Source organism: Peromyscus californicus, unplaced genomic scaffold, assembly GCF_007827085.1.
Source record: "Peromyscus californicus insignis strain IS unplaced genomic scaffold, ASM782708v3 Scaffold_3__1_contigs__length_106647218, whole genome shotgun sequence".
Classification (NCBI taxonomy): Eukaryota; Metazoa; Chordata; class Mammalia; order Rodentia; family Cricetidae; genus Peromyscus; species Peromyscus californicus.
In genome coordinates this window covers 77,123,474-77,137,926 of record NW_026294551.1, presented here as the reverse complement: position 1 = coordinate 77,137,926, position 14,453 = coordinate 77,123,474, and the positions used below count along the sequence as shown (strand labels likewise).

Sequence of the window (14,453 nt, the reverse complement as noted above, 5' to 3'; positions counted from 1 at the left end):
TCTCTGTTGTCCAACTTGAGTTGGAGACAAAGGACAGGACAACAAGGCATATCCCATACCGTTAAGTACTACTCCTGACATGGGCCGAGTTAGCTCATCTGGGCTCAAATTATTGAGCCTCTTTGGTTTTTTCCTGTCATCTGAAATATGACAGGAAGGGTACAGAGCACACAGTGGGTGCACGTTAGCTGGTTAAACACTATAAAAGATGGGTGACTCCAATCCTCATCGCCTTTCTCTGCTCACTAAGACTGGAGACCCCTTAGTATCAAAGAAAAGGAAATTCACTCCGTCACCGTTTTCCTGGGTTCTGCAAACTCCAAAGGATCCTGTGAGCGAACTGACACTATTTGACAGCTCTAATTCAGCAAAGCCACGCTATAGCTCCTGTGTATGTCTGCACCATGTGCGATCAGTGCCAGCAGAGGCCAGTGTCAGATCCCCTGGAACTGGAGTTACTGATGATTGTGAGTGGCCATGTGGGCCCAGGGAATTGAACCCCAGTCCTCTGGAAGAGCAGCCAGTGCTCTTACCCCAAGCCATCTCTCCAGTCCCAAACTAATTTCTTTTAAGTGCATCTCCTGTAATAGTACCTCAATCCAGCAGGGCCGACCTATTTCCTGCCATCTCCAGCCACACAAGTCACTCTCCTCACCGCCACCACCTTCTCAGAGTATCACACAAGTCACTCTCCTCACCGCCACCACCTTCTCAGAGTATCACCCAAGTCACTCTCCTCACCGCCACCACCTTCTCAAAGTATCACCCAGTCTTAAGGCTACACTAGCTGCTTTGGGGTTTTATTTACTTTCTGAGTTTGAAAATGTGACCCAAAAGGATACTTGAATATCTTCAAGACAAAGACGAAAATTAACATGCGACTATGAGAAACGCAGTGGGATGAAATCACACAAAATAAAAATCAAGCATTAGGTCAGCGATGGTTTCCTTTTTTTAAATATTTATTTACTGTTATGTGCACTGGGGTGTGCCTGCATGTATGTCTGTGTGAGGGTATCTGATCCCTTGGAACTGAAGTTACAGACAGTTGTGAGCTGCCACGTGGGTGCTGGGAATTGAACCCAGGTCGCTGGAAGAGCAGCCAGTGCTCTTAACTGCTGAGCCATCTCTCCAGTCCAGTAATCGTTTCTTGATGGCACTGGTATTAAACCTAGTTTATTGCTTTAAAATCCCCTTCGAGGGTGAAAACCTCCATGCCACATAACTACCAGTAAATGACTGTCTTAGGACAAGTCCAGAGATAGGCTTCCCAGTATCTGAAAGCACAAACTTTCTCTAGGGGTTGTCATGAAACTTGGTTTTTATTCCCTACTTGTCCAACTTTGATATAAAATGCTATCAACTTACCATTAAGTTAAATTTGCTCATCGGAGCTAACGATCTCACTGCTTCATCAGTATGCAGAGGGAATTGCTTGCCAAAAATGCTATAATGCTGACGGCCATGTATCAGAAGCCTTTGGGCTTAAAAAAAAAAATCACATTGCTGAGTCCCAAATATCCACATGGGTGTCTTACATTGGCACTTCAAAATTAAGCATTCAAACGAATATTCTTAAAATGTACCCAGAAGTCTCTGGATGTCTGCCATGTGGGTACATACATCCTAACTTTCTCAAAGACATACACACAAGTTAGACTCACTCTGTAGAAACCAATTAAGTAGGCCAAGGAGTTGAAATCTTTATTATACTTTTTTTCCCCTTAAAAAGATTTTAGCAGTTACCAAACATGAGCTCTCTTGCTTCTTCCTGGGGAGTGGGGAGAACAGGAAGGAAAAAAATGGCATCAGCAGATGGGGTGTCAATTAGTGAGGGATGAGGCCAGACGCTGCACTTTCAAAAATACATTTTCTTGGCTGTAAATTCTGCAATCCAGACCAGGAAGCAGGACATGGGCTGTCTTTTAATTAATTCCTGGTGGGGGCAAATAATCTTTTTCCTTTAAAATATAAAACAAGGTCAAGAGGAAACGTGACTTTCCTATTGAATCCAACACACCTCGGCAACAAATGATTTCCATTACTACTCTCTGTCCCCTTGCCGACTCCATCCCACCATTAGCAGGAGGAAGGGCTTTTTTTTTTTTTTTTTTTAGTTTTTTTTTTTTGAGACAGGGTTTCTCTGTGTAGCTTTGCGCCTTTCCTGGAACTCGCTTTGGAGACCAGGCTGGCCTTGAACTCATAGAGATCCGCCTGCCTCTGCCTCCCGAGTGCTGGGATTAAAGGTGTGCACCACCACCACCGACTGGCAGGAGGGGCTATTTTAAAACCTCTGAAATTCCAAGGCTACACAGAAAAACCCTGTCTTGAAAAAAAAAAAAAAACCAACTCTGAAATCAGTAGAGCCCCCAACCCCAACTCCACCTTTTTACAGTCTTGCCATGTAGTCCAGCTTGGCTTCAAACATTTACTCTTCCTGCCTCAACCTCCTGAGAACTGGGATTAGGCTAAACCACAGTATCAGGCCTCCTGGTGCTCCTGAATTCAAATGTTACAGTTCTGACTACATGGAGGCTATTTGGAAATGCTTGCCCAGAAGTCTAAGCCGAAGTCAGCTTTTCCAACTGAAGTACTTCCAGTGTCCATGGAGTAGCTGTTTCTCCATCCTCATTCATACACACACATATAGCTCCCTAAAATACCTTTTCTTCAGAAGAGTTAAGTGACTGGAAACTATGTCCCTGGTCAGAGATGATGATGATCATGCTAACAGTTGCAGAAAAATCAATTCTGGAATGGTGCAGGACACCCAAACCACCCCTCATTTGTTCGGCTGCAGCTGCCACCCCGAGGAACTGGCACAAAGCCTCAAGTGTTCCCTGGGATTCCTCAATCTGGAGGCATCGTGCAGGCAGGCACCCATATTTAACTTCATGCCAAAGATGAGCGCAAGTACACGGCTGTCAGAAGTGGAATTTTCAGTCACCACGTTCTCTAGTTAAGAAAGGTGGGTGAGGGTAAAGTTTGGGCTCCTCTTCTATCAGGGGTGAAAAGAGACGACAGGTTTTTATAAGGCTTATGCCACAGCTAAAAATGACTCCGCCAGCAAAGCATGAATAGTTCCTTTATAAAAATAGGATCATGATTTTGAAAAGAGCCAAAGAAGTCATGTTCTAACACCGTAAAAAAAAAAAAAAAAAAGGTATTCTGCTTCAGCACAGTAAGATATACCGCCCCCGTCCATTGCTTCTTTCTCTGTCTCCACCCAGCTCCAGCCACATCACTCCTTCCAGTGTTCTTGGGGCTAGGAATGCTCGAGCCACCTAAGGAGAGGAGACTCAGGGAGCCCTGCATGGCTGAGCACAGAAGAACTGCAGGGTGCAGGGTCAGTTCCCTTCCTCCAGAATGTCTGGGTGTTCCTTCCAGAAAGCATCCCCAATGAGGTCGCAGTACAAGGGCAGCGGCCTGGTTCTGGTCCGTGTTATGGTCATCTTTTTCCCTTCCATTTCTTCTGGTAGCCTAATTTCTTGTGTCTTGACTTCATCCACCTATGGGCAAAAGTAGGGACAGTGTTGTGAGTGGGAGAGGGACACAAAGAGAATTATGGGAGAAATTCACCTTTTTACTTGATATGCCACTGACTGTTAAGAGTTTTATCAACAAGGTAGACATCTTTCTTTCTAAGTAGAAATACAAATTAGGTTGGCATGGAGCATACACCTTTAATCCCAGCACTTGAGAGGCAGACAGATTTTTATGGGTTCAAGTCTAGCCAGGCCTGCATAGTGCGTTTCAGGCTAGCCAGGGCTACACAGTGAGCCCCTAACTCAGAAACAAACAGAACGAAACAGTACTTTTAGGGCTGTGGCTGGAGATTTGTGGTAGAGTTCCTCTCTAGCAAATGTAAGGCCCTGGGTTGATGCTTAGCAACACAAAATTTTCAACAACAACAAATCTCGTAAAAAGATCACTTTACTGTATTGTGAAAAGTGACTGTGATGACTGGCGTTAATGTCATCTTGCCACCAATTAGAATCATCTGAGTAGGAAGACTCACTGAGGAATTTTCCAGACTGTCTTACCTGATTCTCAGTGTGGGAAGCACTTTCTGATACCAAACCCAGCTCCCATCACTGACTTGGGACCAGCAACCCAGGAGCCTTGCAGGAGCCTTGCAGGTTTTCAGTGCCGGGGTGGGACTACTGAGCCACCCAGCCCAGTGAGCTGTGCAATTACAGGGTTCTCTCCCTTGCCAGTGTGAGACAGGCCCTGAGGGACAACTCTAACTGCTGAGACACCTAGCCCAAGAACCAGGTAACTAACGGGTCCTCATCCTCTTAGGTGTGAGACAACAGTTGTACTATGTTAGTGTAAGTTGATTTAATAATACACACACACACACACACACACACACACACACACACACACACACACACACACACACACACGAGTACATATTTATACTTATATTCATCCTATTGTTCTGTTTCTCCAGAGGCACCCACTACCACAGCAGACTTAGGAACCAAGGGGACTCATTTCCTAGTTATCACTGACTATGGAACTGAAGGCATTTTCCTCTGCCCACATAAACATCCAAAGCTGTACCAAAGAACAAACATGTAAGAAAAAGCTAATAAATGAGCTGAGGTTGCCAGTGGGGCCGATGGCTCTTAAGGTACCCTTTAGTTCTTGAAAGCACTCATTCAGAAATAACTAACATGAAAAGAAATCAGTTTAGAGAAATAAGTATGCCTATGAGCTGAGAGCAGAGAAAATATTGGTGGAAGTAAGTATAGAGGCATCCAAGAATACTAAGGCAAGTTATGAATTTCTGGGGGAATCTCAGGAAATTGCTGAAAGCCAAAGTCTCTTTTGCTCCCTCCATCCCCATTTTATAGTATCTCTTAGTGCTCAGTACTTTGGCTGGCTTGGAGTGGATGGACCACTTAATGATACGGGGAAGAGTATTTTTTTAAATGTTTTATGAAAGCAAAATTCTTCCGATCTATAGTCTACTCCTTAAAAAATATTTATTTTATTTTTTAAGATAGAGTCTCACTATGTAGCCCTGGCTGGCCTAGAACTCATCATGTAGACCAGGCTGGCCTTAAACTCAGAGTTCTGTCTGTCTCTGCCTCCTGTGTGCTGGGATTAAAGATGTGCGCCACCACGCCTGGCTTATTTTTACTTTATGAGTATTTTGCTTCTGTGTATGTACAAAGGCATACCACATGCATGCTGTGCCTGAGGTCAGAAGGAGGAACTCAATCTCCTGGGACTAGAGTTACAAATGATGGTGAGCCACCATGTGGGTGCCGGGAACTGAACCCAAGCGATCTAGAGAGGAACAAATGCTCTTAACTGCTGGGCCATCTCTCCAGCTCATACTTTGCCCGTTAAGAGGGTTTATTTGATATGAGGACACAGAAAACAAGGACTAGTTTAAAGTTCTGTGATACTGTTTACATCAACCCTGAGAGATTCCAGGCCACTGCTGACTGAAAAAATGAGCATCCAAATTGTTCCTCCCCAGAGTCTCCTATTGGAAAGTATCGATGCCACATTAGCAACCAGCACCGTACCCACACATGGGGTGGTGGGCAAAACCTTACCTGGGGGAGACTAGGGCTCCCACATTCTGATCACCATTTTTCTCTGAATATGTAGCCTTACCTTCTGCCACACCAACACTGTCCCTTTCCTGTACATCTGCGGCTCATCATTGTAGTTGATGTGGAACTCAGAGAACAGGATCTCATTCTTGTCTGCTGTCACAGTTCCCTGAGGAAACGTGGAGAGAGGAAAAGCTCAGTTGGTCTTTCTCCTACACTCCCACCACCCAGGAGGATTGTTAGAGCTCATCGTACTGTTACTAATAGATTTTCATTTGAATTAAAATTCCAGTCAGTCTACCGCTGAGCTATACCCCAGCCCCTGGCATTCTAATCTAGTGGGGATTATTACTAGCCCCTGATATCCTCATCTAATCTAGATGTCTACATTCATCAAGTGCCCTTCTGCTGTAAACCCCAGTTGCACTGTCCAGACTATGTGGGGTTTGCTAACAGTAAACAAGAACTCTGTATCTAAACTTGGTGTTAATGTTTCTTACTTGATTTCCAGGAAGAACAAGCAGAGGAAGGCTGTCTTTACCCCTCTAAGAGGAAGCAAACTCTGAGGTGGGCTCTAACTAGACATGGCTGCTGGCGTTCCTACTGGTGTGAAGTCTCTGCTACTGACAGTATTAGCAAAGACAACCACCTCAGTAATCACAAAGGAGGAGATCTATCAGGACCGGTCACAGTGCGTCAATCACTGGAGAACCAGTCACCCCACAGGCAACAGTGTCATCTCAGAAGAAGGCCAGGACTTACTCAGCACTTACTTCTCCATGGATTAATGCATCAGGGCATGTTCTTTCTATAAACCTATGAGGTAAGAACTATTACTTCTAAATTGTACTGAGCGGAAAGGATACACAGAAGTATGGTTATTTGATTCCCAGAACACTGACTGTCACTATACTCAGGGGTTCTCAACCTAAGAAGCAACAAAAGCCCAAGAGGACCTGACATGAGGGAAGAGGCTGCGCAGGACTATGGAGAAGAGCGCATGCACCGGTTAAAGAGGGGAGCTAAGACGCAGTTGTAGCCAAGTGTAAGCACGCTGTCACAGCAGCTCAGCGGGGAGTAATAACCAATCCCTGCCGACAGCAAGCAAGGCAAGAGCTCCTGCCACGGAGAGCTCTATAGCCTTTCAAAATGGACCTGTAAAGGAAGCTAAGGAACCACAGAGAACCCTCCAGGAATGTTATGAGAGACCAGCTGTGTTTCTGTCATAGGATCTTTATACCTTTAATCTCTCCTGGGCTTGGACTGGTGTTAGTCCAGACTGCTGGATAAGGGCCCAGAAAACTGTATTATAAAGATTATTGATGTGACCTGTGAGGAAAACAAAATAACATTTATATATACTGAATCTTAGTTATATATAAACATATATTATTATGTATTATAGTATATGTACTGTGTTTTACATATAGACTATTTATGCTTCCAGGAACCCACAACCCAGCTTCTCTCCACTTTAGAGTACACAGATCTCAGGGACGTTCAGTGGCTTGCCCAGTCTGCCTACACAGGGAACAGACGGGGAAAGGGCTAAGCATGTAAAACGTATTTCCTGAAGCCAGCTTCCAGTGGTCATTTCAGTAATGCCTTATGCAAATATGTTGACTTAGGTGTTCATTCTAGAAACATTTTCCAAGCTACTGGATTCATACTATTTCCATTTTGTTTCCAATTTTTCTGGCAAAACAAAAACATGCAACTACCAGCCTCACTGTAGTCGTGTACAGCAGGCATCACAACACAAATACCACTGATGCTGGCACTGGTGCTCTGTAAGTTCACAGAGCAGTGGGTAACTGCAGGGGACTGGCAGGGAGTAGCAGGGACTGTGTAGCTTATGACTTCATGTGTGTGTGTCTGTGAGTTTGTGTTTCAGAGCAAAAAGGTAGCTGCCACCACAGAGGCTCTGCATAAACTGCGTGGAAATGCAAGACTGCCTTATCTTCTGATTTTAAAAAGCAAACAGGAGCTGGAGAAATGGCTAAATGGGTAAGAGGTCTTGCTGTGCAAGCCAGAGGACCTGAGTTCGGATGCCAGCACCTGTGTAAGAAGCTGGGCACAGCTACATGCACCTGGAACCCCAGAGCTGTTGGAGATAGGAGGATCTCTGGGCGTGCTGGCTGCCAGACTTGCTCCAGGAATAAGGCAGAGCAGAGTGACAGAACAGGACATCCTACTTCCTCCTCTGGCTCTACAACACTTGTAGAGGCAAGCAAAGGTAAGCACATGCATGCACACATACATTCACATAGAAACATTCATTTGCACACACACACACACACACACAGAGCGCAAACAACTACAGGTCATTTCCTTGTAAAATCACCTAACTTTTCAAATATTGTTAACTAGTGTATGAGAGCGAGCTGGGTGTGGTGGCACACACACTATTACACAGACCTTTTAGAGCTAAGGCAGGATTTGAAGTCAGCCTGGGCTATAGAGAAAGACTACTGAAGAGAAAAAAAGAACCTTTTTTTTTTTTTTTTTAAACGCTTGACTCCAAACAATGTACCAATGAGCCAAACTTGTATCAGATCCACAGCTCTAATGTACAGATTTGGTGTGTGACTTGAACTGTGTCCATCGTGCCACTTACAGTCTGCCTGCCGCCAACTGAGGTAGTCCTTCAAGGTCTGGTTGCTAGGATACAACACGACTCTTCCATCAAATCCTGGGGGATACAGAAGGGGCTGGTCCTCAAAGTAATCCGGCCAATAAAACACGTAACTGGAGGCGAACTGGGAGGCCACGAGAGTCATGAACTTACTTGCAAACGCAAGGCAGGTCGGGTAGAAGAAGGGAAGAGAAAGTGTTTGATATTAATTCGACACCAAGATAGGACCTGTGGATGCAACAGAGAAATTACACAAACTGTCCAACCAGCCAGAAGACAAAAGATATTCAGCTAAGACAAACTTTGAACATTCTGGCTGTATGTTTTGAATGTAGCCTGCCTCTACGTAAGTTACTCATTGTCTTAGTCAGGGCTACTGTTACTGCAATGAAACACCATGACCAAAAGCAACTTGGGCAGGAAAGGGTTTATTTGGCTTACACTTCCATATCACTGTTTGTGGTGGTATTTTACTTGTACTGAAATGTGATTTTAATTGTATGTTAATAAATAAAGTTGCCTGGGGGTCAGAGCTATTAGAGCCATAGCAAGTGCGTGGCGGCGGTGGCGCACGCCTTTAAGGACCTGGAGGGCAGTACATTCAGGCAGCGATGAGGCAGTCACATGTTTGGGTTTACAACCAATGAGAAGGCAGAACAGCTAGACTATATAAAGACATACGCACAGGAAGTAGCCCCTTTTTCGGAGAGCTCTCTTGGCTGAAGAGGATCCCTGAATCAGGAAGGGTGAGGCTCTTAGCTCTGACCTCTTGGCTTTCTTCTCTGAATCGGCTCTGTGTTTCTTATTTAATAAGACCGTTGGTTACATCTACAACTGTTCATCATCAAAGGAAGTCAGGACAGGAAGCCAGGACAGGAACCCATGCAGAGTAGGAGCCTAGAGGCAGAGGCTGATGCAAAGGCCATGGAGGGGTGCTGCTTACTGGCTTGCTCACCATGGCTTGTTCAGCCTGCTTTCTTACAGAATCCAGGATCACCAGCCCAGGGATGGTACCACCCACATGATCTGGGCTCTTGCTCTATCAATCACTAACTAAGAAAATGCCTGACAGGCTTGCCTACAGCTGGATCTTCTGGAGGCATTTTCTTAATTGAGGTTCCTTCTCGGAGGCCTTGAGCTTGGATCAAATTGACATAAAACTATCCGGCACACTCCAAATTTTCCTCCATAGGATGTAGTATAAATTTATGGTTCAAGATTTTGTTGTTTTTCTTTTGGGGTTTTGGTATTGTTTTCAGTCTTGGAAGAAAGGGAACCAATATTTTAAAAACATACCAATTCATCATATAATTTGATTCCTCTAAGAGTTTCTTTCTCTCTTTCTTTTTTTTTTCTAGCCTGAGCTGAATTGCACAGAGACAATAATCTAAGAGTTTAACATACTACCAAATTAAGTATCAAATTTATCTTCTTAGTTAAAAGTTTAAGCCGGGCGGTGGTGGCGCACGCCTTTAATCCCAGCACTCGGGAGGCAGAGCCAGGCGGATCTCTGTGAGTTCGAGGCCAGCCTGGACTACCAAGTGAGTTCCAGGAAAGGCGCAAAGCTACACAGAGAAACCCTGTCTCGAAAAAAAAAAAAAAAAAAAAAAGTTTAAATAATACTTTAATGCATGGAAAGAATGACACTGGCCAAGCTACCTATGAATCACTAATACTCTATTTTTCTACTCTCTGTTTACAGTCTAAATAGTCAATGTAAGTCAGCCTGGGAGCTGGACTGACGGGATACAGACGGGAAAGAATCAGATAAAGAAAGCATCTGAAAAAAATAGATTGCACAAGAATGCTCAGACCTCAGTTGAAGGAAACAGCCAAAATAGAAAATGTGCACTCTGTAGATGCAACATCACCCAAAATATTAAGCTCTCAACTGTTGCCAAGATAAACAGAAGAGCAGAGAACAGGAAAAAAAACACCCTAATGGAGGGCTGGTTTTGAAACTCACCTGGCTCTTCTTTTAAACCAATTGCTTTTCTGCCTGAACACAAAGCTGTACTCATCACTCTGTCCATATGCAATCACAATGTCCTCCAGCTCCTCCATTACTGTCTGGGCACATTTGGTCATCAGATTGAGAGCTCGACTGTCATTAGGTTTTGTAAAGTTGTGTTTCTCAGCAAACCTTCATAGAGGAAAGAGAAGGGCACAGACAGTGAAGAGTCGGTCATTACTACATCAGCTCACAGAGCAGTTAAGAGAGGATGATGCTGCAAGCGTGCTGCTGGCTACAGCTTAACATATTTCCTTGAGAACTGCAGCAGAGATGGAGAAATAGCTCAGCAGGTAAACTGTTTTATAAATATGAAAACCAAGTTCTATCCCTGAATCATAAAAGGGGGGCGGTGTTTCTGGCACCCACTTGTAATCCCAATGCTGGGGAGGTGGAGACAAGAGGATTCCTGGGACTAGATGACCACCAGGCTTGGTGAGTTCTAAGGAAGGTTCATGAGAGACCCTGTCTCAAAAAAGACAAGGTGGACAGGTATAAGGAGTGACACCCAAAAACTGACCACATACTTACATACAAATAAGCGCGCGCGCGCGCGCACACACACACACACACACACACACACACACACACACACAAATTGCAAGGTTTTTTTTTTTTTTCCTTGCTTTTGACCAACTGACAAAAAGGAATACAACTGCTGGGCTTCAATTCACTTTCCTGTGACGTTCACCTTACTGGGTAAATAGAGGATGTTACCTTATTAGTCCTGATGATTAGGAGATCAAGATGTAATTATGCCTGGCTCTTATGAAGTGCTCGGTACACATTATTATAGCTATATGGACTTATACAGTTAGAAAATAATAATAACTAGCAATAACGTAACACTTTTCTGAAACTAACTCCCCATTGGTTTACTTTGTCTCCCTCTTTTTTCCACTGACTGTAGTGCGGTCAGTCCATGAAATATGAAGCTGACAATGAGAAAGGGATATACTATCAACTCCTGCCCACAGCTAGGCTTCCGCAGGCCTCTTAACAGTCAGCCCTCAAAGAAAACAGAAGGGCTGTACACTTGGCTGAAGTTTAAAGTAGTGGCCCGGGAAGTGACTTTTCCCCTGACAAATTTCTTGCAAACTGGTTTCTACTTAAGTAGCAGGGCTCTTCACTAATTACACTATCCGGCTTCTTTTAAGTATCCCAGCCAGGGGGCAGCAAATTCTGACCGTAGCAAGCCCTTCCGGTGACGCTCAATGCTGAGTGCTCATTGGCTGCTGCGTTACCCCAGTAACTGGGAGCCGCGCATTTCCCGGAAGTGCAGGCGCCGCACGCGGTCTCCCGCCCCATCAGCTCACCGGTGGAAATTCCGGCCGTCCAGCCGCACCACAACCCAGCAGTGTGGCAAGCAGGTATCGTCAGCCTCAAAATCCCGCACGTACTCAAACTTGCTCTTGGCCATGGTCACCCCCAAACCTCAGGAACCGTCTCAAAGTAACGGAAGTAGCGGCCAAGCGACTGCCGATCTCAGCAGCGTTGAAAGGCCACATTCCCCATGGGCAAGCACTGGTCGGGCCCCACCCCGGAAGTTCCTGTCGCTGACGGAGCCGCTCTAGCCACGGTGGAGGCTTCTCTCTCGACTCTCCTGTCTTCACATCAGCAAGTTGCCAGGACTGTGTTCTCCAGCCTGGAACAAATTACTCCCACAAAGCTGTCAAACGTTTCGTGACCAAGTTTGAAAGTGTAGTTGTGACTCTTTTGTCTCTTATTTCTAAATAGTATTTACAAATTATTTCTAAATAGCATTTATAAATTCCTTGCAAAGACTGAAATACACTAAATTATCACTTTACAGCTCTGTGGATAGGGCCTTCCAGATTCTTTTCGGTAAGTTTAAACAAGGAACATAAAATAGAAATCAGTCTTCTGTACAGTTTTGTATTTTCCTCCATTGACCTTGTTTGTTTTTTCCAGTTTTATGTACTGGTTGTTCCGAAGAAGTGTGATTTAAACAAAGAAAGGACAGCTCAGTCTATAAAGGTACTTGACACCAAGTGTGATGACTTAAAAAGTTTGGTCCCTGGAAGCCACATGGTGGGACCTTCCTTCCTCGGGCTTCCTGGTAGCTAATACCTGAGGCATGCTATCCTGCCATATGCCATTAGATGAAATTTGTACTCATCAACATAAAGTAATTTTGTACGTGTATGAGCTTGTGTGCATCTGTGTTTATGTGTACGTGGCAGTCAGAGGTGGACATCAGGTGTCCTCCTCAGTCCCTTTCCATCCTAATTTTGAGACTGTCTCTCGATGATTCAGCTAGACTAGGTGGCCAGCAAGTTTTAGGGAGCCTCCTGTCTCTGCCTCCCTAGTGCTGGGATTACAGGTATAAACTTCCATGTCCCACTAGTTAAGTGAATGCTGGGAATTTGAACCTGGGTCTCTATGCTTGCCTGGCAAGCATTTGAATTACTGAGCCATCTGCCCAGGCTTGAACTCATGAATTTTAAAAATGCGTTTCCCAGCTCTGCCTGTTGACACAGATGAAATGGCACCCTGTAAGCAGTAAGCGTCGGTTCTCGGTTGCCAACGCCACTCCTTGTTAGAGTAAATTCCTAGAAGCAATAACTGCCTCCAAGTTAGCTGTGTCACAGAAAACGCAAAGTGAGGCTGAGACACATGTTGCAGCAGAAGAGAAAGAACCATTCAGAGTAATAAGAGGATGTGACAAAAAGGAGCCTTTGTAAGGAGTGCTTCCACCAGGAAAATTAGAGATGGTTCGAGCGTGAACTACGGTGGTTGATTATGACACACAGCAAAGGTCAAAGCCCACAACATCATAACAATACCCAAACAAGGAAAGCTGTATTTGATAGTGTTTGAGGTAATTGTTACACTAATTTCTTTGGTTTTTGTTTTGTTTTTGTTTTTCGAGACAGGGTTTTTCTGTGTAGCTTTGGAGCCTGTCCTGGAACTTATTCTGTAGACCAAGGTGGCCTCTAACTCACAGAGATCCACCTGCCTCTGCCTCCCAAGTGCTGGGATTAAAGGCGTGCCACCATCGCCCAGCCTGGTGATTGGTTATTAAAAGAAACAAGGCATTTGCCTTGTTTCTCAGTTATAATTCAATGCCAAGTGACGAGGGAAAGCACTTTACAGAAGAATGCTGACTAGCTTCAAATATGGAATGGTGGGCTCAGATGATCAGGTTTTTCTATGAAATAATTCAAACGTGGATCACTAATGGATACTAAAACTGATTTTTATAATTTGTGAAAAAAATGCCATGTTCTCCAAATCTGGTGGTATTGTCTCACAAATTGTTTGCTAATCACAAAAAAGAAAATCACAGTCATAAGCAAGAGCACTCGCTACCTTCAGCCAGTCACCAAGCCAGTGCCATTGATTTTGCTAAAACCTACCGCCACTGGAGATCCTGGTCAGTGCAACATGACAGACACACAAGGTTGGTTAGAGTTGACTGACGTATTGAACCAATAGGTCACAGTCTTCTCCACATCTTAAAATCGGAGGATACTCTTGAAATTGCCAAGTCCCAGGCTTCCTACAGAACCTTTTCAAGTATGAGCCAGGCAACAGTGCATTTTCTTTCTTTTAAATAATTTTCTCTATGCATCTTTTTAAAAGAGATTTTCTTTTTCTTTTTTTTTTTTTTTTTTTTGAGACAGGGTTTCTCTGTGTAGCTTTGCGCCTTTCCTGGAACTTTGGAGACCAGGCTGGCCTCGAACTCACAGAGATCTGCCTGCCTCTGCCTCCCAAGTGCTGGGATTAAAGGCGTGCGCCACCACCGCCCGGCGAGATTTTCTTTTTTTATTGCTTGTGTACTCATGTGTACTCAAGAAGACCAGAGGAGGGTGTGAGGCCCCTTGGAGCTGGAGTTACAGTTGTTTGTGAGACCCCCAGATGTGGGTACAGGGAATTGAACTCCAGTCCTCTGAAACAGCAGCAAGTGCACTTAACCAATAAGCCATCTCTGCCACACCTGTTTCGTCTCTTAAGACTTAAAAAGTTAAAAAAAAAAACCCAGATGAAAACCTCAGCATGCATACTAGGATGGTAGGGTAAGTTACCATAGTTATTGGGTAGGTGTACTCCATAGGTTTGTGTCAAGATGTGCACCAAATCCTAGTAATGACTTGCCCAGAAACTCCCACTTTCTTCCCATCCACTTATCTATCAAATCCTTAGTGGTTTTGTAGTGGTTCTGAGGTTTCTATTGGTTTGTAAGTTGAACTTAAAACTGTGTTTACTT

At 44.4% G+C, this 14,453-nt stretch overlaps 1 protein-coding gene and 1 long non-coding RNA gene across 2 annotated transcripts; one reads left to right on the top strand and one right to left on the bottom strand.

Moving 5' to 3' along the window:
- Positions 1–1,678: 1,678 nt before the first annotated feature.
- On the bottom strand, positions 1,679–11,837 carry Thg1l (tRNA-histidine guanylyltransferase 1 like). The gene is given in 7 exon segments (XM_052758362.1): positions 1,679–3,509; positions 5,638–5,745; positions 6,817–6,905; positions 8,194–8,363; positions 10,178–10,354; positions 11,539–11,654; positions 11,656–11,837. Coding segments are annotated over 7 exon segments (897 nt in total). The 5' UTR covers positions 11,731–11,837; the 3' UTR covers positions 1,679–3,347.
- A 118-nt stretch (positions 11,838–11,955) lies between these two features.
- On the top strand, positions 11,956–12,388 carry LOC128122696 (uncharacterized). The gene is made up of 2 exons (XR_008222468.1): positions 11,956–12,067; positions 12,155–12,388. It is a non-coding gene; the product is annotated as an uncharacterized LOC128122696 (long non-coding RNA).
- The last annotated feature ends 2,065 nt before the right edge of the window (positions 12,389–14,453 follow it).